The sequence below is a fragment of the Halichoerus grypus genome, chromosome 8 (genome assembly GCF_964656455.1).
Source record: "Halichoerus grypus chromosome 8, mHalGry1.hap1.1, whole genome shotgun sequence".
NCBI lineage: Eukaryota > Metazoa > Chordata > Mammalia > Carnivora > Phocidae > Halichoerus > Halichoerus grypus.
In genome coordinates this window covers 62,738,808-62,763,726 of record NC_135719.1, presented here as the reverse complement: position 1 = coordinate 62,763,726, position 24,919 = coordinate 62,738,808, and the positions used below count along the sequence as shown (strand labels likewise).

At 39.1% G+C, this 24,919-nt stretch overlaps 1 protein-coding gene across 4 annotated transcripts in view; it reads right to left on the bottom strand.

Moving 5' to 3' along the window:
- Positions 1 to 1,321: 1,321 nt before the first annotated feature.
- ATP8B4 (ATPase phospholipid transporting 8B4 (putative)) overlaps positions 1,322 to 24,919 on the bottom strand; it is a 263,861-nt gene continuing 240,263 nt past the window's right edge. For all 4 annotated transcript variants that reach the window (XM_078079369.1, XM_078079372.1, XM_036101921.2 and 1 more), the window contains 5 exons: positions 20,357 to 20,440; positions 17,372 to 17,617; positions 8,422 to 8,560; positions 5,185 to 5,315; positions 1,322 to 3,526 (listed from right to left, as the gene is read on the bottom strand). In XM_078079369.1, the coding sequence (XP_077935495.1) occupies positions 3,245 to 3,526; positions 5,185 to 5,315; positions 8,422 to 8,560; positions 17,372 to 17,617; positions 20,357 to 20,440 (882 nt within the window). In that variant the 3' untranslated portion in view covers positions 1,322 to 3,244. The remainder of the gene's footprint in view (positions 3,527 to 5,184; positions 5,316 to 8,421; positions 8,561 to 17,371; positions 17,618 to 20,356; positions 20,441 to 24,919) is intronic.

Here is a 24,919-nt window from a genome sequence, read left to right as displayed (position 1 = left end):
TGATATTTAAAGTGGCAGAGAGGAAAAGTGAGTGTGGGTATAAGATCTTAGTGAATCCTTAGCAAGAAACTGTGTTCAACTGACCCAGGCAAAACACAACTATAGTGTTTAGCACCTCTGTGGTAAACTGACAGAGACCTGGAGACATTAGGACTCCCGGGGCTGTTCTAGAGAAACACGAACCAGCACAAGACCCAAGCCTTGCACTCAAGAGAGCATCCAGCCTAGTCTCTCTTCTCTCTTTCCAATTAAAAACATTTGCAAATTCACTGTGGGCAGTACTGGCAAGAACAGCTCACATAGTGGGTGAATGAGAAAAGGTCTTTGTGACCATACTGCCCAATTTGTCCATTGATGGATTGGGACACTAAGGCCTGGGGAAGTCAGGTGGAGTCAAGGAGGCCCCGCCTCACATAAATCAGTGGTATTACTGTGAGGAGAAGCCAGAGTTCCTGGCCCCCTTTCAGATAAAATTTTCTTGGTCTCACACCAACTATGAAGGAGGTTTTAGTATTCACTTCTCAATCTCAATCTATTTTTTTTCTTTAAGGAATTAAATTTATTTTTCAAAAAGTCGTATCACCTTAAGAGGGATATAACTGGACACCATCCTGTTCTCCTTTCCTCCCTCCTTCCCTTCACTCCTTTCTTGCTCTCTTGCTTTATGGCTCTTGTTTTCTTCAACCCTCTCTCTTCTTTCCTTCGTAGGTATGTATACCTGTAGGCAAAGGAGAGACACAAAGATAGCAGATCTAAGTCAAGGAAGTATGATTCGCAATGGCCTCTAAGACCTCGAAACTTGGGACTGAGACTTTAAAACACAAGGTTACCAACTTCAGTCCTGAATCTACAAAGTTTTTTTTTTTTTCAAATAATCTGATAATATTTATGTAAAATTAAAATTTTATTCCCCAGTGCACCACCATCATCCCCCACCCCGCAGGCTCTTTATCTTCAGGTTCGAAGTAATCTCTGGCACTTGTAATTGAATGATCTCGTAATGGGTGTGGCAGCTTATTTGGACCTCATGGGGCCAAAGTAAACTGATCATGTGTTTCTCTCAAAATCATCCCACATTATCTTTTTTTAAACAGCCTTATTTAATTTGAACTGAACTTGCAAACTTGCAAACCTGGTCTCCCATTCCTCACACAGCGGTCCAATCAGTTCATTTGATTCTTGACTCTGATCCTAGGAATGATATGCATTTTCCTCAGGCATGTAAAGGAGAGGGAAAAAAAAAAAAAATCAGTTGACCAATGTGACAAAAAATCTCCCCTGTGAGTTCCCAATAAAGAATACACACAACATCAAACACCAATAGCGCCAAAACATTTATTAAAGGTTTTCAAATCTTTCAAAAATGTTACAAAAAGCAAGCAAACACAGTGAAACTAATGACAAGTTTGACACTGAAAACTAGTATCTGGGTAAGTCCATGCAGGCATGTGTGGAAAGGGAATACCTTAGTATTTACTATGATTAAAACACTGTATTAGGGTCTTTCACATATATCTCATTTGATCCCATTCAGAACAATTATCCCAGACTAGGAAAGTATGACCAAAAACCACCCCCCAAAACAAAACAAAACAAAAAACAAAAATACAAAGAAAAAAGGGATTGTGTCATCTATTAATATCATACTAGCCTATTATCCATCAAACTCACCCAAGGGCCGTCTGACTCTCTTGGGAAAGATAACTTTGAGTAATAATTCAACAGAGACCAGATTAGGTGCCTTGTCAAGTTGGAGGTTGACCTACAGAAAATTGATAAAGCATGATGATGTTTTATTTGCACTTTCTGATAGAGAAATTTACCTCCAGGGTGATAATTTTATTTCTTTGTAGGATGCTAACCAGTTTTAATGTCTTACTTTGCAATCTCATTTCATCAAGGTCTTTCCTACTAAATTCCCATTCTTCCCATTCTCTTCAAATTGCTGTTATTCTGATGATGAGTTAAATGGAACTCCATTCATATGAGAATTATGGTTTCAATGATTTAAGAATTTGTGCTTTGATAATCCTCAAACAACCACATGAGGTAGGTAGTACATCCTCATTTACAGAGGAAGAAAGTGAGTCTCAGAGGAGGCACATTACCTGCCCAAGGTTATAGAGGTAAGAAGTAATAGAGCTGGAGTCTGAACACAAATCTGCCTGAATTCTTTTACAGGAACTAAACTGGTGATTCACATGTGGACTGGAAATCTGTACTGGAACATCTCCAGAAAACTAACTTTATCTACATATGTTTATGTTTGAATTATAAACATGACAGCTAAATATCAAAAGCAACTAACTATGAAAGACTTAAGCCTGAGTATTTAAATAGTAATTGAAGAGGTTGTTTAAACTTTTTAAAATTGGAAATATTGAGCGTATTTACCCATACACTATTTGGAATATTATCATTAAAGTGTGAAACCCCAATGCTATGCTGGTTTCATTAATGGTTCTGGATGATGCAGGGTAAGTTACTACTGAGGTTGTTATAAAAGTCATTGGAAAGTGTTTGGAATACTTAATAGAGAACCTCTCTTGGACATTTCATGAACATATCCCTGAGAGCTTTGTGAATACATTTGACCAAATTCCTAGCTTATCCCACTGTTAAGATGCTCCAACCTACTTTGTCTTTAGACCAGTAAAAAAAAAAATGAGGAACACCAACATGTTTTTCTATTCTTCAGGCCATGAAGGTGATGTGTTGTCCTGGGTAATAACACAGGTATGTAGATATCAAGACTAGAGAGTCACAAGCTGCTCTTAGTCTGAAAGCACCATAATATATGTTGTACATCTTAAAAATGTATCTTGGGAAAGGTTGATCTTACATGTGTTTATCTGTCAACAAGCATGCTTTTCACAGCTGGGATGTATACCTTCCGAATGCACTCTTTTATCCACTTGAAGATCCATTCAATGTATATGCAGATTTACAAGTTTTTGTCCATAAATAAGATTCTCAAGTTTAGGTCAGTTGGTATCTAGATTGATGATAACTTCTGCTTGTATTGTGAGGCCTTTGCCCAGCAAATCACAACTTAGACAGTGACCATCTGGCCTGGTTTCCCATACAGTGCACCCCTATTTCGTGGGCACTGGCAGCTGTCTGCCACAGATTTAAGTTAAGTGAGGCAATCTGTCCCACCCCAGCCCCTGATCCCAAATTTTGGAGCTGAATTTCAGCTTTAGCTGAAGTGAAAAGTCACTATGTGGTTCAAATTCATCTTGACTCACAGTTTCACTGTTTTATCCTGGCTAAAGCTGCTCACTGTGTCTGTGGTTTTCTTACAGAAATTTTCAATCCAGCTAGTGCTATTATACAGTGTCTTTTCCAGCCCTGATGTTAGGGGTGGATTTTTAGCTCGCATATTTTTTCCAGATGTGATAAGCTCTCCATAGCCCTCTTGGTGAGCAAAAGCATATCCAGATCTTCTTGAGCTTGACCTGCGAGTCTGAGGCCTTCGGCTACGTAAGGGCCTTGTCTTCTTTTGAGCCTTTTGCCTCTGACGGATCTGAAGAGGAAGGAGACAGAGTGAGGTGATGCCTCCAAATGACAGATTCCAGGCCCTGGGCCACTTTATGAAGAGAAAGCTCTTTCAGTAGAAACATCAACAATAACAAAATACTCACCTTCATTGTAAAAGGAAGCATTTCACACACACAAAAAAAACCAAGAAATTTTCCACCCAAAAGATTACACTGGGCACTGGTCAGTTTTTATTACTACCAAGAGACTATTAAATAAGAAGTATTAAGACAAGTTCCATTACTGTGTCCTTCTTATACATCCATCTTAAATGAATAGGAACATACTTTTGTACAGAAGGCTTTTCTAACATCCAAACACAGTCAGTATAACCATCTATAGTCCCATTTCCCCAAAATAGGCCTTTTCCCTCTCAAGGGAAATTCTCACGATCCAATCGTCGTTAGTAACTGAACCAAGAGAAAATTTAGAAAATGAGAGTCAGAAATTCCCAACTCTTGTGGTAGGTCAGTATATCATGAGATTTTGAGGGTTTTGATTTCCTTTGGATTTTTTTTTTTTTTTTGCAGCCTTTTGAAGAACTCAACATCATTTGGGTGGGTTTCCAATATTTCTTTCATTTCCCTGTAAAGATGAGGAGTAAAATATCCAACGTTTGGTGTAAGCCACCTTGTTCTCTAATCTGGCTGATCTCTTAGATTCCAACTTTCATGTCAGGAGAAAGCCGTTAAAAGCAGAAGATCATGATCTGACTACATACTGAAAGAAATGAGCATCATCTTCTTTCCTTCAGCTCATCCATCATTTTCTGGGTTTACATCAGAATGAGCTCACGGAGCCGAAAGGAAAGGACAGATCTAACAGGGGAATCTATGGATCATTTCAGAAGGAATCTTCACATGCTTTGCCCTCCGAATGTGGAGGATATCCTGGTAAGGGAAGTTCTGCCTCAGTTCCTCTCAGTATCATTGGCCTGGTCACTCACCCCACCAGTGTTTGCCCCTTCTCATGATGCCACCACAAATGTGCATCTCCCCTTTCTTTCTCCTTTTTTCTATCTGGGTCCTGACATAACTTGACATTGTCTTGCTTCTACTACTCTTCTCATGAAATACTGGCTGTTAATCCCTTGGTTTAAGGATTTCTACAATCTGTTCTATTTTCCTTTCAACTTTATATTTTTCCATCCACTCATCATATTGCTGTTCCCTTTCTTAATCTGTTCAGAAGGTAGCATCTCCTTATGTTTCTGAATCTGCTACCATACTTCTACAAAAACTGAGTCCCTTCACCTCATACCTTGCTTGTCTCCCTTTTACTCTATCCTCTACTTGCCCGCATGTCAGTAACTTTCCTTATAGTTTGCCTTTGCCTTAGAATAGTTGTCCAAAATGCTGCCAGCTTCTTTTTTTAAAGTCAACTTTTAGAAATGCCCAACTTAACTTGTAATTCATGACTCCCCACCCACATTTAGTCTAGACATTTCTCTTCATTAACATTCACAAAGCTACTACATTCAGATCTGGGCAGTTCCATCTACTGGTATGTGATGATGTATACCTATGGGTGTTTCCAGTGGGAAGTTCATTAGCCCTTTCCCGGGCTTAAAAATCAGGCAGAGAAGGACATGATTCCAAGAGCCAAGAATCAGCCCTTCAAGTACTTATCAGCACTGCAACATACCTGGTCACTCAGGGTTGGGCATAAATCCATCTTCAAAAATCTGACTACCACCACAGGCACAACTGATGCCACTGTTGTTAAGAGAATAACAAGCCAGATGCACTTCTGGGTCAAAGAATGTCGTGCATTTCCTATTATTAAGGAAAAATATACATAATTATACAAAATATACTGAATTATTGAATAAATAGGCTCCTTGTCTATTCCCATAAGGTCTTTTTTGAAATGGTGAGGTTTGGGCTACCTAGGGAGAACCACTAGGTGTCTTCCACGGTATATAGTATATTCAGAGGTGATGAGAAGGCAAGAGGGGTATGATCACCACCCTTGGGAACTACTTCATGGCCCAATCACTTGGAGATAGCCAATCAGAGCCAAGTGCTCTCTCATCTAGACTCAGTCCAGCTTCACTAATGAGGTAGAATTCTCTCATGGAGCCTCAAGATCCCTTGACTACAAAGCAGCCATTATTTTTAAAAGGCACATTTGCTCTTACAGACTCTTGAATAAAACTGCCATATCAAAACTCTACAACATATGTCTGGGGTGCAGGTACAATCTCAATACCTTTGGTGACTGGAGAGCTTTACCTAATATAGGGCCAACCTTTACAATTCAGGCAGCAGCCTCAGAAAACCTGCCTCAAAGGGACTTGCTGATTTCTCTGATATTCACTGGGTTATGAAGAACTCAAGACTCCAAGGAGATCAGAGATGCTCTTGGGTTTGTGAAAAGAGCATTCCTCTCACTGGCAGGCTGCTAATGCAGCCATCCAACACGCTAGTGCAATACTGTGGTGAAACTCACTCCCAAGCCTGAAGCCGGTTTCCTTACTTTATACTCACACCTCATATACTGGAATGTTTGCTTAAACAAAACAATAATGGTCAGTTAAGCAGACAAATTCTACAGGAACATGTCAACCCTGTTTATATCACCAAAATAAACTTTTGTCCCTGTTGGTTGTCTAGGGATTTGCCACAATACCTCCAATTATCTACATCCCCTCTCCCAAAGCTAAAGTGTTAACACCATTTGAATGTGTTTTGGGTATGAGGGCTTGGCTACTGATTGGTATGTCTGTATTTTCTGGCTTTGGAGGATAGAATCTGCCCACCAAGAGCAGTAGATTACAGTTGCCTGGGCAGAAACAAACTTGATTCAATAAATTAAATGTCTCTTTGAGCTCCCTGAAGCTTAGCACCCCCAGGCATGGCTGGGAAAACAAGCTTCACTTTAAAACCACACTCCTGCTTGCTGCTGGCTACTAAGGAAAAATTTTTTTTTTCTTAAACCCCAATGTTGATCTAACTTTTGAGAATTCTCATTGGAGCTCAGTAATTAATTCCTGGAATGGCATGTGCTTAGCTGGAGAGAGTGGTCCCCACACAAACTACTTTCTCCAGTTGAGGCATTCCAGGCTCATTATGCGTGCTAAAATGCTCTTAGGACTAGAAATCTTCTCGTCAATGCACTGAACTTTCAGATTTGGCAACCAAAAGGAAAAAAAAAAAAAAAAGAAGAAGAAAGGAAGAAAATAAAAAGAAAAAATAAAGGAAAAAAAAAACCCTAGGGCGCCTGGGTGGCTCAGTTGGTTAAGCAACTGCCTTCGGCTCAGGTCATGATCCTGGAGTCCCAGGATCGAGTCCCGCATCGGGCTCCCTGCTCAGCAGGGAGTCTGCTTCTCCCTCTCCCGCTTCCCCCCTCTTGTGCTCTCTCTCTCTCAATAAAATAAATAAAATCTTTAAAAAAAAAAAAAAACCCTAGAAATAGTTAAAGGTCTTTTGTAATATGCTTATTCTTATTCATAACCATCATGTTTCTACATAGTTGCATTCTTTTGGAAAACAAAATGTTAATATTACATATAAGTGAGAATGGTGCAATTTAAAGATTTCCATGTACATGCAAAGCAAGGCAAAAGATGGAGAACAACATTATTAAGTATATGTGTATTTAATTGGAATTATAATTTCAGGTGTCTTTGCATCAGTGGAAATGTATAACCCTACAGTTGCTCTTATTTTGCATTCTACATGAACCAGTTTCCTAAGAATTATTTTTCTGGATTTCTTAGACTGAATTCCTTAACTAGTGGATGCAAATCTCAGTCTCACCTGATTAAGTCTCACCTGATTAAGGTTGACACTGTGCATCTTTCTTTTCCGGTTTGTTGGGACAAACTGAGAAACATCACTGTTACCAACTCATCTCACACAGATTAGAGATTTCAAAACTTCTGAGAAAGTATATTAATGGCCTCATTGTGTAGTAAAGCTCAGTGGCCCTCTGGGAATCATTTTGAAATGTGGAACACAATGGTGGTACAGTCCATAGATAAACCAGATGTACGCTCTTTGTAGTATTACAGAATCTCAGGGTTTTAAGGTATTTTTGGAATTCCTGTGCTACCCTTCTGCTGTTCAAATCATTCTGCAGTGTTCCCAACCAGTAATCAAGACACATTTGCTTGAATCATCACCTTCATCATCTTCATCATCACCATCATCATGGTTACCACTTACTAAAAAAGTACAATGTACCAGGCTCCATGCTAAGCATTTCATATGCATTGTCTCATGTAACCCTCACATTTCCTATGAAAATAGAAACTATTAATATCTCCAGTTTATAATTTAAGACATCAAGGCATGAAAAGAAAAAGAAATCTGCCCAAGGTCACCCAGCATTTAAGTGGCAGAACTGACACCTGAGCCCTGGCTGTCTAACTACAGAGGCTACTCTTTGTGCTTCTTATGGACTAATATCCAGCAATTCTTAGACTGCTCTAAATTATACATCATTTCTTTCCTATCTAAATGCAAGTAAGTTCTACAGGTGCACTTTGGCAGTGATAGTGGTGATAATGTGGGATAAAAGGAAGAACCTAAGATTTCTTTCTCTTCGCTCTATTATACATGTTTTTTACAGACCTTCAGGTAGCCCTGATATATGTGTTATGCCTCTTGTTTGCAAAGGGACAATCTATTACATCTGGGCTGTTGGGACCTTATAAGCAGCTATCACAGTGATTCTTCTATATCTGTCAGGGACAGCAGAAACTAATCTTTTGGAACTCTTCTCAAGCCTGAAAGCCTTCAGATGCCTGGCTCCCTCCATTCCTAGAGAAAAGATTATTAGTCATCCTTAGTCCCACCCGACACAGAAAATAAATTACAAAGACAAATAAATGACAGCATGACACTAGGCTCCCATAGATAATAGGACTCAACTTACCAACAAATGGAAACTGGTTTGGGAAGATGCCAAAGATGCCATTACTGTGCATTGTAAATAAAATGGAGAAATAAGTGGCAACGCTGCCCCAGATGAAGACATGATTAATGACAGTCCAGTAACTGGTATCCAAGGCTATCTGTAAATGAAGTCAAATGCAAAGGGGAGGTCTTTGAGAATTAAAAGAGTATCATTTTACTGAGTGATGTTTTCCCAGAACTGCTCTGTGAAGAGATGGTTGCACCTATCTAACAACCACAGGCACTCTTATTTTCTGCACAGCACTGGGAACTGACCTGACATTTCTGGTAGACAACTGACTTCAGAACTTATATCTGCAAGTCTTTATAGCTGCCAGGGCTGAATCAGAATCAGGAGATAAAATGTTAATCTTCTTTTATGTGAGAAATAAGAAAACAGAATGATTTCTAATTTCAAAGTTACTTTCCAAATTGCTCTTAAAGCATTTCTGTTGAAAAAAAAAAATCTTCAGTAGTGAGCCACTGCAACATTTTATAATCTGTACATAAGTTTTCACACGACTATTTTACATAGGCATACTCTGTTTTACATCAATATTCTAACTCATTTTGCTGATGCTTTTTCTTAAATTATTTAATTAATAACAAAGAAAATCCTTAATCCTCTTTTGTCATAAAATTCAGAAGTGAGGATTCATGGTGACCTGGGAGCATGTTCACAAGCTCTTCTCTCTTCCAATAACTTGTTGTGGCAACACAGCTAAAAAGCGCCTGCTATCAGGGAAGCAAGGATACCACTGGCAAATGTGAACCCTGAGTTTTCAGAGAAAAACAAGTAGGTTCTGGCAACATTATTTGCATCTCTGAGACCCCAAGTGGTCCAAGTGAAGGTTTGCATTTCTAGCAGAGTCTGCTTCAAGACCACAGATTTCTCACCTGTCTGAGGGGGTCCTACTTACACAGTAAATAGACCCTTCTCTGCATATGGAGACACACTTCCTCTTCCCACTTGAAGTTTACTGTTTTTTAAAATCTTGCCCCACTGAAAACATTTTGGCAGTCTTGAATATAAACTGCAGGGGTTATAACAGGACAGCTTTTTTCTCTCAAGAGCACTGAGAACAGAGAGCCCTGCCATCCATCCTCAGCAAAGAGATGCTAGTGTTCCAGCTCATTTGGCTGCCAAGACATTAGGCCAAAATCTTCAACGGTACCTTCCCACCTGTCAATTCATCACCATCAAGAGACACCAATAGCCTGACCTGCGTGGGTATGAGTAGAAAAATCACAACCAATTAAAGAGGACTCAACTGAAAAAAGAGAGAGAAAAAGGAAAAAAAAAAAAAAAGAACAGGTGGCTCCTATTGAGGCAGAACTAATGGAAAAGACAGACAAGCACAATAACCAAAAAAAATGTAATGAGAATTCTTAACGGGATGAAATTAGATCACAGAAAAAAAATTCTGGAAGAAAAAAACATTATTTCTGAATTTAAAAATTCAATAGAGAAACCAAATAGGAATAGTCACTGATGAGAACTGAATTAATATTCTGGAAAAAACAAATAGAAATAATATCTCACAACACAGAACAAAAAACTTGAAGAAATGGAAACCATGTGCAAAAAGATATGAGACATGGATGGCAAATCCATAGATTACAGATCCATGGGCCCAACATACAAATAATGGCATATTAGAGAAAAAGAAAGAAGTAACAATCAAAGAAATGACAGAAGAAAACTGCTCTGCTATTGTGAACAAATAGCAAGATTTTCAGATTGAGAGGGCACTCTAAACTCCTAGGAAAATTAAAGAAGTTCCATTCTAGTGACATTTGTGAAGCCCCAAGACAAAGAACACAGACTTCCAGATAGAGAATATATTACTTAGGAAGGAAAGAGAATCAAGCTAATATCAAACTGCTACACTAAAACTGGGTATAGTGGAACAACATTTACAAAGTACGTAAAGTAAAAGTCTCTGACTCAAGAATCTCATGCCCATCCAATGTATCATTTAAGTGTAAAGAAGAAAAAAAAAAGCTTTGAGCTCAAAAGTATAACATCTATGTCCCCTTCTGAAGAAATTACTCAAGGAAATGGCTGCAAATAAAAATTCAATTAGGACAAAGACTTCAAAAGAGTGGAAGAAAAGAACATAAAAATGGTGGTGAGCAATGATTCTTATAATGTATAGTTGGCTCTAAATGAGTAATAATGTGAAGATGAGCTATAGTATTAACTTAGAAAAAATCTGCAATGGTCAAAACATATGTTAAAGGAGCATTTAATAACACAATGAAACTACAATTCTAGATTACTTACAAGAGGGGAGTAGGAGCAGGGAGGGAGTAGGAGCAGGGAGGGAGAAATAAGTATATACATTTCCAAAACTATTTAATTTGGAAGTGGACAAGGGAAGGTGTGAACAAGATAGTGAAACAATTGGCGAAGGATATAGTTATTATTTAATTTTGGTATATCAATATGGAAATAGAGATTTAAATGACTATGAAAATGGGAGAAATCACTAGTAAAATGGGAATATAATAGTAAAACTTATAAATTATGACAAATAAGATATTTAAAAATCATGTTGCCTCCGAGTATGAAAAGGAAAAAATGGAAATAAAGAATTTAAAGTAATCATAAAGTAACATGAAAGGAGCAAGATAAAATATACAAGTTACTACAATAAAAATGAGTAGTTTAACTCCCTTATCAAAGGAGAAAACCCAAAAGAATAAGAAAGCAATGAAAATGAAAAGATGGGCCTGGATTATATATCAGGTATATGCAGGCTCAGAAAAGCAACAGAAGTAAAACTAATGTAAAAAAATGAAATTTAATTAAGAACATTTTATCATAAAAAAGGTAAAAGCTATAAAGAACAAATAACAATCAAGAACCATTACATTGCAAATAACATAGCCTCAAATTATATAAGGTAAAATCTCCTTGAAGTACAAGAACTTGAAAAGAATCATAATCACAAGGAAAAATTTTAATACACTCCTCTCAATATCTGACAAGCATGGTGATTCTCTGGAAATCTGTGGCTGACCTGGCATCCAGACCCCAGTGTGATCATAGCCAAGCTGTTAAGAGGTAGTAATCATGTTTTCACTACAACAATGCAGCCATATGGCTGGGGGTTGCTCCCAGAGGTGCTATGCTTGGCTGTGGTCCTCCCTGGTTCATTTGCCCTCCTGAAGATTCTGGAGCTACCTAATAGTTTTTAATAAATCTTTTGTCTGCAACTATCATCCTTTTTGGAAAGTAATATAGCAATATTAATGAAACTTAAAATGCACATACTCTCTGACCTAGCAACGAAAAGAACAAAATACCATTCTTCATCCATCATCTCGTAAAAGTTGGTTCTCATTCCAGAAATTTCATTTCTAGGAATTTATCTGTCCGTACATAAAATTTATATACTAGTATATGCATTGTAGCATTGTTTCAATAACAGCAACAACAAAAGAAACACCCTGAATGTCTATCAATAGAGGGCTGATGAATAAATTATTATATATCCATATTGTGAAATTCTGTGCAGCTCTTAAAAAGAGTAAGATAGATCTGACTGTGTTGGTTTGGAAAGCTGTTCAGAGTATCTTGTTAAGTAAGAAAAGCATATTACAGAATAATATGCTAGCTATGCTGCCTTTTTCTTGAATACATATGTGTGTGTCCCAAAGCAAAGAAAAAATATGGAAGGAGTTAAGCTATGGTAATCATAACAGTAGTTAACCAGGGGAATATGGGGAAGAAAAAGAAGTGGTTCATTTTATTTTAAACACTTCTATAGTGTTTGAAATGTTAAAAGAAGCATTATATGATTCAAATAACCAAAAAAAAAAACAAACCTGATATTTAAAAAAAAAAAATAGAGACTGCTAAAGTTTGGTCTATAGCATCAGCAGGACACATTAAGATTTATAACTGTAATTATAGACCATGGAAATTTCATGGGGGTTGTTACCCCAATGACAAGTCAAGCTTAGACAGCGAGGAAAGGATATTAATGCCGCTGTCAAAGTGAGCTTATTCACAAAACTCCTGAAACTTATTATTCTATATATTAAAGACAGAAGTTTCTGATTGAAGCCAAAATTGTGGAGTTTTCATGGCTATAAACATTATGAGCTCAGGTCTGAGAATTCTATGGTAAAGCAGACATTTTCAGGGCTTCTGAGAAATAAAAATAAGTGGAAGACTAAACGACAGTAACTGGGAATCTACATTGCTCAAGTTGAAGTTTTCATGTTGAAAGAGGACCTGTGTGTTTATCATCTATTAACGGTCTCTCTCCCACTTTACTCAAGGGTGGTACTGGTGTCCTAGGTATCCCCTTGTGGAAGACAGAGGTGGACCACGATTTCTCTGTAGCATCCCACTTCTCCCTATAAAGAAAGGAGGTCCACATGGACTTGGAGTTGGGGACCTGAGATCAGATCTGTGTTCAAATGCTGGCCTGCCACTTTCTGTGTGATTTGAACTCTAACAAGTCTATTTTCTTATCTATAGTAATAGTATTTATGTTTCAGAGGACTGGGAAGAGGATTAAATGAGAGAATGGGATTATCTGAGAAATAATTCATTTGCATAGTGAATGTTCAATTAATGGGAGCCGTTGTTGCTCTGAAAATCAGAAGCCTTGACAAAGGCGAGTGGGCCAAGTTTGCTTTCAGTAACTCCAAACTCTCCTCTTTATTCTTCCAGAGATTCTCTTTTCTCCAAACCCCAGTGCTTCTCCTTTAGGACTGCTTGCTTTTCTTTCTCTCTTTTCTTTCTCTTCCTTCCTTCCTCCCTCCCCCCTCCTCCTCCTCTTCCTTCTTCTATACAGACAAGGAAGTATCTGATATCTTCCTTTATGTTCAGTCTAATCTTTGTTCTCATATATCCTGAAAATTTGCATTTTAACTGGCCTTACTGTAGAATAAAAGACTTTGCCCCAGACAGCACTGGAGTCAGAGAGGTCTGGGTTCCAACCCTGGATCTGGGACTCACTTTGTGACCTCAGGCAAGTCACTTAACCTCTCTGAGCTTCATCTGTAAAAGGGGACAATAATACCTACTGAACAGTGGCACTGAGAGGATTAAGCCTAATTCATGTTACCACTCATAGTAGTGATGATGACACAGGTTTCTGAAGGCTTCCACCAAGGAAAGGCCTGCTTTGGTAAGGGATAAGATGGGCATGTGACTAAAACAGGAGGGACAGCTGGGTACCTCAACCGAATTCTTCTCACTTCCTTTGCTCAACTCTCATCTCTCTCTTCATATCTTTCTGCCCTTACATCCAGTCAACAAAAACTGGTTTGTGTCTGACACTTCAGTTTAAGTTGGAGTCCAGCAGTAAACAAAGCATGCCTTGGGAACTGGTGTCCATTCTCACTCACACCTCCTCTGCTTCCAGACCTCCATCTCCAGCCTGGATCTCTCCTACCTTGTTCTCTTGCCAAAATGTCCTCAATCTCCTGGCTGTTTCAGGACCCTCCAGCACTCAGAATTAGTGGCCGAGGGTATGGGTGAGGGCAGAGAGAAATCAGGTGGAGTAGAAATCTATGGGACAGGAGTATGTGGGTAAGATCTAGAGGACATCAGCTTGTACATGGCAAGAAGGGCACAGCCACCACGTGGCAAGACCCAGCCCCTCATCTGTACAGCTCTGTGTGTGCATTACTGCCTCCCAAGTGTGCCTAACTACCCTGCAGCCCAGTAATAATTGTGTTGTAGGAAATGCTCGCCCCATGTTTTTCATGGAACACTCACAAATGCCTTTATTAAAAATCACTGATTCAGAAAATAAGACTACTGGATCCTACTCCTAAACTTGCAATGCAGTCACTATGTGGTCTTGGGCAAATCTTGGGCCCCAGTTTGATATATCAACTTTAAATTATACTGTTATGGTTTTAACATATGACAGCCAATTCTTTGAAATTCTGCTAAGAAATGGAGCTTAATTCTCCCCTTGAAGGGACTGGGCTGGATTTAGTGACTTACTTCTAATGAATAGAGTATGAAAAGGGAAACATAGTTTACAATGGAGAAACCTGAAAAACATCATCTTAACAAGTAACTAAGGTCACCGTCACCAGTAATAAGTCATGCTGATATCACACACTCCCTGACAGGATGTGACAAGAAGGTATATCACCTTTTTGTGATTCTTCCCCCAAATCCCCAATCTCAGTCTATTCCTAAGAAAACATCAGACAAATCCAGAAACATTCTACAAAATACCTGACCACTGTTATTCAAAAGTGTCAAATCCATGAAAGACAAGGAAAGACTATAGAAAGCTGACTGCAGGAGACTAAGGAGACATTACAAGCATATGCAATGTAGGATCCCTGGAACTGAAAAAGGTAATGGAAAAACTGAGGAAATCTGAAACAAGTCTGTAGTTCAGTTAATAGTATTGTAACAATGCTAATTTCATAGTGTTGACAATTGCACAGCGGTTATATAAGATGGTAATGCTAATGCTACGGAAAAGCTAGTTGGGCAGAACCATGGTTGCCCTTGAGGAGATAGAAGGCAGAGAAAGGATCTTGGTGAGACACATGGCCAATTAGGCCTGAATCAAATAGACCCAGATAGGCCCACCCATAACATCTCAAATGGGGGACCAATGGTTACTTTGGGTCCTAAGGAAGAATCCCCTCTGAGGAAGTACGGGTATCATTCTTATAAAACCATGATATCAAAGGTAAGAAATTTTGAATGGTTTATTTTGAAAAATCCAAAAGACAGAATGTAAAATTCTGTCTTTTTTTTGTGAATAAACAATGTTTTTAAAATAAAACTGTTTCTGTGGTCTCTCAATTTGTGAAAAAGGAGAAACATAACTATGACATCCAACAAGAACTGTGTACTTTATGGGGAAAAGAGCTTCTAAATTTAAAATCAATATAAAAACACAGGACTGGCCTTGCTATGATAGCATATAAGAAAACAAATTATGGACAAGGAAAAAGATATATCTATCTATCTATCTATCTATATATATATATAATCTCAACAAGCTTTTTTTTAATTAAAAAAATAACGTTAACCAAAAATTGTAGAATTGATTATGAAAAATAGTTTCACTAAACATGCAATGCCTCTCATAACTTTTCCAGGTAATTTTTTTATCCTTACTTATATAGCAGATGATGTTAATGACAGTTTGAAGAATATTTCCCATTTGCTTTTTACTTTAGATATTGGCTTTTTATCTTAGTTACTGCCTTTCAAATGATCCCTTGGAGTACCAGTTAACAAGCCTGACCTGGTGAATAAGCTGTTACCACTAAAGAGATGTCCCACAACTGTCCTCCCCATCAGGAGGAGAATCCAGAGAACTGGAAACATGCCCTCATGGCAAGGAGTAGATCACCTAATTCTCTCGGCTAGAAATATAACAGTATACCCAGAGTCTGCTCAGTGATCAAAAGGCAACAAAACAAAACAGGTTGGAGTGTCCAGTATAACGGCAAGAACTATAAGAAAAGATGGAACAACAGCTTTTTATAAGGTGATACACACCTTGTCCCAGTAATAGACTATCATAATGAACGTCTTAGCTATGCAAGATGCTTCCAAGTCACTCCATTAGTTCCCTCTCTGCCACAGAATTGAACCTAGGGGAACTAGACATGGAAGGTTTGCAAAGCAACAGCATGCTTTATTTAGTTGTAAGAGAGACAAACAGAACTTTTTTTTTTTTAATCTTTTTTTTAACGATTATTTATTTTTTTTGAGAGAGAGAGAGAGAGTACAAGCAGGTGGAATAGCAGGCAGAGGGAGAGGGAGAAGCAGGCTCCCTGCAGAGTAAGGAGCCTGATACGGGACTCAATCCCAGGACCCTGGGATCATGACCTGAACCGAAGGCAGTCGCTTAACCAACTGAGCCCCCCAGGCACCCCAAACAGAACTTTCTGAGTGGAGAAATCTAGTTCTGTTTTTGGATGCTACCTGTCTGATTCTGAATTATGAACTCCCAAGATGTCAAGTGTTAGATGACTTTGGTATAGATTTCATAATACTCACTTAGATGGACCAAGGAATGGAAGAAATGTCCTTTAAAAGCAATATGTTTACATTTGGTTCATTTACCATAATGTTTATTTTTGAGTCACGAAGAGAAAGTCTGGGATTTAATGAGATTCTTTGTTGGAAATGAGCAGCTAATATTTGTAAAAAAGATTGTTTATAGGATAGAAAAAGGACTGACCAAAGGCAATTTAAACCCTAAAAATCAAGTCCTTGACTGATATCTGCTCCTTGAAAAAAAAAAAAAAACAAAAGAAAAAACAGGTCACACTGCCTACTGTATCTATCCAGAGGTACAAATTTTAATGAATAGGAAAGCTTTTATGAACTCTAACTCGATATCGAATGGTTTTGTCTACCATTTGCATTAAAAAGGAAATAGAAACACTCAAGAAGCCCACTGAGGTCAGTGGATCATCAAAAATCATCCCTATCACAAAAGCTTCTCTGAATTTAAGGTTCAGATATGCCAAAATATAACACTGAACCTCTTGAATAATTTCACAGATATGTATTACCAAATAAATTTTAAATCTCACTTTAAAGCCTGGAAGTTATTAAGTGATAGAAATCATGGGAAAGTTTCTCTCTGCTATTGTTGGAAAACTTTTCCAAACCCAAAAAGAAGCAGTAGTATAATCATTTCTCTTTACATACTACACTCAACCCCAAGAAGTAATTAATTGTGAGGTTTCTACTAACACAGAGGTTATAGACACTGAATGCAAATCTCCCACATCTGGTCATTTACATTAAAGCTTTCTGTTTTCATCTCAAAATGTGTAGTTAAAAAGAAACCTCCAAGATTCCTTTAGGGTTATTATTATTATTTTTTTGCCCCAACAAGTAGACAAAATCAGTCAACAATGAAAACAAATTTTAAAAGTTGTAAAGCCATCTTCAGCATGAGGATTACCTGCACACTGACCACAATGACCAAAGATGTAGCCATGGTAACTGCAAAAGACTGGTAGTCGGCTATGTGCTGCCCATCTTCTCCAGCCACATTATAAAAGGCTCCATAGGGGATGAAGAAAAGGGCCAGTGAGGTGTAGATGCCATGTGCCATGCAGATGAAAAATTTACGCTTGTTAAACAGTAGGTTCAGCTGTCCAGGTCCGTAGAGCTGGGGATAGTCCATGCTGTTCTGGTCACTCACATCCTGTCAACAAAGTTACTTTAGTGGAAGAGGCTTGAGGAGAAGTTGGAAAGGCCCTGAATTCCCCATCTCGGGAAATAGCAAGTACATGTCTAAGCATACCCTATGAACACTATTCATTAGCTTGTTTTCATTCCCATGATAACTGAGATAATCAAATGATCCCAATTTTATTGAAGAGGAACTTGAGTCTCCAAGAGACTCATGAGAGATTATATAGCTCTTATAACAGAACCAGAATTTGCACCCAGATCCTTGGCTTCAGAATGAAGTTTCTTTCCTCTACTCTCCTGAGGCTGCACTCATGCTCCCAGAATTCTAGTACATCACATGCAGCCAATGGGGCCCAGGGATTAATTGCTAAGGCTGTGAGGGTAGCGGCCAGCAGATGGCAGCAGAGAGCTCCAGAGTAGGACTTGGCCAATCTGAGTTCCTAACTGTGAGAGGAGAGTAGGAGAAGGGGAACAGGGAAAGGAGGAAATTGCAAGCGGGATTCCAGTGGGAAGGAAGCTGAGCCTGAAGAGCTGAGTGTTCTACCCAGTGAGAATTCTGATACCAACTGTCCGAGACAAAAAATTTAAACAGAATGAGAAGGTATGTTTGGCCCCAACAGGGTCCTGGGAGAAACTAAAACAGTGCTTCTCAAACTTAATGTGCACACAAATCACTTGGAGAGCAAATGACAATTCAAAAGGTTGGGGGTTAGGGCCTGAAACTCAGCATTTCCAACCAGATCCAAAGTAATGCTGATGACCACACTGTGAGCACCAAAGCCAAATGCCCAAACCAAAAAGGAGGCAAGGCCTGACCACTGAGAACATCAGAGGACCAGGAATAGAGGAGAAGCAGCCAAAAAAGGAGCAACACAGGCATGAGCTCTAGGGACAGACCAAGTTCCACTCCCTGCTTGTGGGATGGCCTTGGTCTTGTTGAATATGGTCCCATGAAGTACACTGACATAGTCTCTTTAGGAAGTCCCATTTTGAAATGCTGCTGGTGCTTCCTTCTCCAGTCAATGGCTGGTGAAACTGCATGCACAGGCTTTGAAACCAGACAACCCTGAGTTCAAACCCCAGTTCCACTGCTTAGTAGGTGTATGGTCTTAAACCTGTTACATAACCTGTCTGAACCTCAGTTTCCTTATCTCCAGACAGGCAGGCAACAGCCCCTCCATCACAGGACCACGGTCATGATTAAGTTCATGTATTCAGCAGAGTTCTTGCCACACCGTAAGTAACAAATAACAGATGCTTCTATAAATAATAATACATAAAATAATGATGACAGTAAATAATAATAATAGTAATAGCAGAGCAATCTCTGAGTCAGGTGGCCTGGTATTAGGCTGAGTTCTGTCACACACTGGCTGTCTGGCTAGGGCGATGATTTGAGCCTTGGTTTCCTCCTTATAAAATGAGTGGATCGTAGACAGTCATGGAGGCCTTGCAGCATCACACTCCATGCCTGTGATCAGTTTAGGGGCCAAAGTTGACAAAGTGGAAAAGGACAGGGGCAGACACTCAACTTGATGGCAATAAGGGGCCTTATTATATTTTTTTTCGAATTGCACAATAACTATCTTTTCCCAGAAACTGCTTTATTTTTATTATTTTATTCCACATTCTGGGCAGCTACAAAGCACCAAGAAAAGAAACACTTATAAACATGGGTACTTGGAAATGAATGTGCTTAATCTTCTACATCTAAGGTCTTCAGGAGTTCATTACTTTTTTATAGAATTCCACAAAATATGTCGTTCACAAACTGCCCTTTTTACACACAAGGAGTGAGACAACTAACTAACAAAGGCACAGAATGGGAGAGTGGAATGAGCTCATAATGTGAAGATTTATATTTTGCAATAGACAGCTAACTTTGGGCCAGAAAAATGAGGCCCAGCAAACAGGTCTAACAACAGCCTGGAGAAAATCTGGTCTCCTCAAATATACTTCCAAAAAAAATTTTTTTTAATAATACACTCTAATTGTGCCATGGAAACTCCTCTAGCTAGCCTTCCACTTCCTCTTAAGCAGCCAGATTTCTTCCCCCTTCCAGGAAGTACCTTCCAAGGCAATAAGTGTGCCAAGGATCCACCATTTTTGTCACTGATTCCCTCCCTTCTATCTTCCCAAGCATGTTGAGCTAGACAAAAGACTGTGCCCCTTCTCTCCATGGCCATCGGGCTTCATGTCTTCCTCTCCCATTGGCAGGGTACTCTACTGGCCTTTAGTTCCTGTTCTGGGCTGTGCTGGCCAAGGAAATCTCACCACAAATGCTGGCCCTCTGCCTTCCAACAACGAGTTCCATCATTTTCTATCTATCACTGCATGGTTCTCTGTATTCAGGGGCTAATGCAGCATTTCCCAGTGTGTGACAAGGCACTAGTTCTGAGGCATATTAATAGGTGCTATATGAAAAATAAATAAATGGAAGTATAGTCATATAAGCCTGGGAAATGCTGGACTAAAATGAAATTAGAGACCATTTCATGTAGGACATCTCAGAGGCTTTAGGGAAATAATGTGGGGTGTAAATCTCAAAGAGGAGCGTAGCTAAACTTTGATCAGAGAACTGTTTGGTGGGGGGAGGATCTGGAAGGGTTTTAGATCCATGCAATACCTATTAAAACAACTGAACTTCTAGGACTCTTTCCATGACTTGTGTTTTCTACTTAGAAGCTAAAAGCAACTAAAAAGCATCAACAGAGCAAAATAAGTTATAAAGACAGAGAAAAATACATACCTGGTCAAAAATGCCCATGGCTAAAACAGGCAGTGATGTGTAGACAATGTTAAAAAGGGTAATAAACCACTGGTCATAAACAGTCTGAAAAGAAATAATATACCAGTGAGAAACACCATCCACAGAAGAATATTCCTTTTTAGGTTTTTGGGTTTAATAGCTTGATTTCCTGAGATAGATGAGAGTTTGATATTAGAGACAGACATGAGTTCTCCCCCAGGCTCTGTCTCTTGTCAGCCCTGCTCCCTCAGTGGCATACTAGATCCCTCTAAACTTCAACTTCTTCATCTCTAAAATAAAGTCATGTTCTCCTTGCACAGTTGCAGTGGGATGAAAGGAGACCACATTTGCAGAACACCCAACACAACGCTAGACACATAGAAGGCCTGAAACCCCATAGTGGGCTATTTCATTCTTCAGGTTTTCAATGGCTTGTATAGTAAATCCAGTTATATGATCTAAGTGATAAGCAAAGGCTCCACTAAGATCTTCAGAGGGAGATGGGGAAATGAGCTTGTCGGCCCAACCCTGTGTTCAAATGGAGAGTTTCTTCTTGGCAATGGCTTAAAGCAAATGGAGCTAGCAGCTCAATATACTGGGTATAAACAAGTTAGACAATTAAAATATCCTCTAACACTTACATAGAGTACTTCCTTGCATGAGCCTCACTAAAAGTCAATGAGACATGTGAAACAGTTGTTATATCCCCAGTCTGTTGATAAGTACATAGAGATGTAGCAACAAAATATAATAAATATTATAGAGCTTATCACATGCAAAGGCAAAAACTAAAACCTAAGTCTCCAGCTCCTAACCAATGTCTGTTCTACCACCCTATCATCCATTCATCCATCCATTCATTCAACATTTGTCAAAAATCCATGATGTGCTAAGTACTAGGTTTTAGGCAATGGTAATTCAACATGCTATGATCAGATACAAATTCTTCATAAAATTTGCATTCTGATGGTGGCAAAAAACAGGCAATAAATAAGATATATATATATATATTATGAGTAAGTGAAGAGATAATACTAGGGAGGAAAGATAGGAAATGTGAGAGGGTTGTAATTTTAATATGGTTGACTGGAGAAAATCTCGCTAAGAAGTGATATTTGGAAAAGATCTAAAGGAAATAAGGGATCAAATTATCAAATTATGCAGGTTTCTGGGACAGAAGCATTCCATACTGCAAGTAGATCCCATGTGAAAACGCTGAGGAAAGATAGCATCTGTTCAGAGGACAGCAAGGCAGCCCAACCGGCTAGAGAAGAATGACCTATAGGAAGAATAATGGATGTCAAAGGAATAAGGAGTTAGATCCTATATAGGTAACCATGGCTTATTCCCTAAGTGAGATGAGAAGACACTAGAGAATTCTGAGCAAAGGAACAACCTGATCTGATTTATATTTTAGCAGAATCACTCTGGATTCTTGTGCTGAGAACAGACTGAAGAGGGGCCATGGTGGAAGCTGAGAAACCAATTAGGAGGCTAACACAGTGGCCAGATGGAAGAGGGAGGTGGCTGGGTCAGGTGACCAGTGGGCAGATGTGCTGAATTCTGAATATATTCTGAAGTACATGTTCTTCTAGGGAAGTTCTGAAAGCAATGAGGAATCTTAAATGCAAATGTTGCAAACAGAGAAGCTAAAGGTAGGTTCTATATAGTTATATAAATAAGGCAATCCATTAAATTATGTCCTGTGCATGTAGGTTATATCAAAGAGAAAATATTTTGGTGTCTTTAGTGCTAAATCTGGATTTGGATTACCCTGTCTTCATGTCATTGTTTATTCTTGAAATGGGTGTATATTTGTTCAAGGAAAGGGGAAATGAAGGCCAGTTTTCTAAGACCAAATCTCAACCTGGACTGTTCTGTTGAAGTTCCACAGGTGGCTTTATTCAACACTGAATAAACCAGGCACTGTGAAATATACTGATTATTGTATTCTGAGCAAGGTTAGCCCTATGGGAAGAAGTAAGGAAGAAAGGACATTCCTGCTGTCAATCATCTTGGGGGGGGTGGAGTTCAAACTTAGGGCAGGAAAAAAATGAGAACGGAAAAGGGAAAAGGAGGAGTGGGGTAGATGAGAGAGGGAAAGAAATTGTTTTCCTCTTTTGTGTGTCTCAGAATCGAGGCCTGGAATCTATGTAGGAAAGATCTGTTCAGCATCATTCTCTTTGAGGGTAGGTCAAAGCTAAGCAGAAAAGTTGAATTCTACCACCAATAAAGAGCTGAGCTAGGATTTAGACAAGGCAGCATCATTAGGGACTATACTACCAAGAGGAGTAGGCTTATGACTCAAAATAACCACTTCTAATAACCAGTTTTGAAGTTCTCTAATTGATAATAATTCCCTTTTATAATTCTTTGAATCCTATTAAACTGTATTCTTTGCATTCATTTGAACTCTGCTGTAAGGGTTTGAAAAGGCATCCTACATCCTCTGATATGCTAGGTATTCAACAACTGGCTCTCAAAAAAAAAAAAAAAAAGTCCCTGTATGTAGCATTTGCCAATTTCCATGGTGTAAATATTTCTCCCATGGCTGTTTATGCAGTGATATCACTAAATGTGGAGTTGAGATGTGCCATAGTACACCATTACATAGTATTTCCACCATATATATATATATATATATATATATATATATCTCCAATAGATAATAAATAATCTCAAGTGCATAAATAGTAAAACATGGTAAAATAATTAGGAAGTGATGTGTTTTGAGCATTTATAAACTTTATTTCTAATGTAATTTAAATTGTAAGTTGATATAATTCAATTTTTAATAGTGGTTGTGTTTAAACACTAGCTCACAGTATTTCTCAAAATTAAACAATCAGCTCTTATGAACCAATGTGGCCCAGCTCTTGCATACCACAGCTTATGTCCACGCTTGGTGCAAAGTAATACAAAACAGCCACAGCCACCTGAAGGATCACAGACTTAATGTGGCAAGAGAGAACCTGCAGAAGGGCACAGTAGTATCCCAGAGTATCAGGCAACCATGAAAAGAGACTGGAAGAGCCTGTCAGCATTCCTTGGGAACCCCCAGGGTACTTTAGCAGAGGTATCTGAAACAAGCCTGGACTTATGGTATTCATATAGCATAGGGCCATGTACCATACAATTGATTCATACCAACTGTCCACTGAAGATAATGAAAAAAGTTGAGAAAAAACAAAGCACAGCACTGCACATCTTCATCAAAGCATCAATGAACTAACAATACAGCGGAATATTGCCTGTTAAGATCAGGGAGAGAATTAGAATGTAAGAACTACTTCAAGGCCTAGGATAATGTTATCTTTCTCCACAGACTGTTTACTTCCTTCCACCAGCTGCTGAGGATGGGTTGAAGGCCTGAGGTTTCGGAGGCCAGCCAGCTCTCCTGCCATAGTGCAGTCTGTGACCCTACTGCCGGGAGGCTTCCCTTGGCTCTCGGCCCAGAGTGGAATGTTCCATCAGGATCTCTACCCTTGATGGGCATTGCAACTTGTCCCTCTAGTCCTAGGAAACAGCCAAAAGCAGATGATCACAGCCTTCTCCGTCGCCTCCTATAGACCATCAGCAGTCCCAGGGCCTGTGGCTCAGAGCAGTACAAACCTCCAGGCTCCCAGCCCAGAGCGGGAATGGTAACAGTGTCCCAGACGCCAACTCCTGTCTACCCTAAGAGTACACCAAAACTGCAGCTTGGACTCTCTTGTCTTTGGACAAGCAAGGGTTCCACATCTCGATATACATTCAGAATATCCGCCTTTGTGCACCAGGAGACATAAGAAAATGCTCATAGCAGCTCTGGTTGTAATAGTCCCAAACCAGAAACAACCCAAACATCCATCAGGAGTGGAATGGAGAAAGACACTGTAGTATATTGATATAATAGAATACTATAATGAAAAGCAAGGAACTAAAAAACCATGAGTGAATTTAAAAAAAATGTATGAGGCACTTCTCCAAAGAAGGCATACAAATGGCTAACAGACACATGAAAAAATGTTCATCATCATTAGCCATCAGGGAAATCAAATCAAAACCACACTGAGATACCACCTTACACCAGTTAGAATGGCAAAAATTGACAAGGCAAGAAACAACAAATGTTGGAGAGGTTGTGGAGAAAGGGGAACCCTCTTACACTGTTGGTGGGAATGCAAATTGGTACGGCCACTTTGCAAAACAGTGTGGAGGTGCCTCAGAAAATTAAAAATAGAGCTACCCTATGACCCAGCAATTGCACTCCTGGGTGTTTACCCCAAAGACACAGATGTAGGAAAAGAAGGGCCACATGCACCCCAATGTTCATAGCAGCCATGTCCGCAATAGCCAAACTGTGGAAAGAGCCGAGATGCCCTTCAACAGATGAACGGATGAAGAAGATGTGGTCCATATATACAATGGAATATTACTCAGCCATCAGAAAGGATGAATACCCAACTTTTACATCAACATGGATGGGACTGGAGGAGATTATGCTAAGTGAAATAAGTCAAGCAGAGAAAGTCAGTTATCATATGGTTTCACTTATTTGTGGAACATAAGGAATAGCATGGAGGA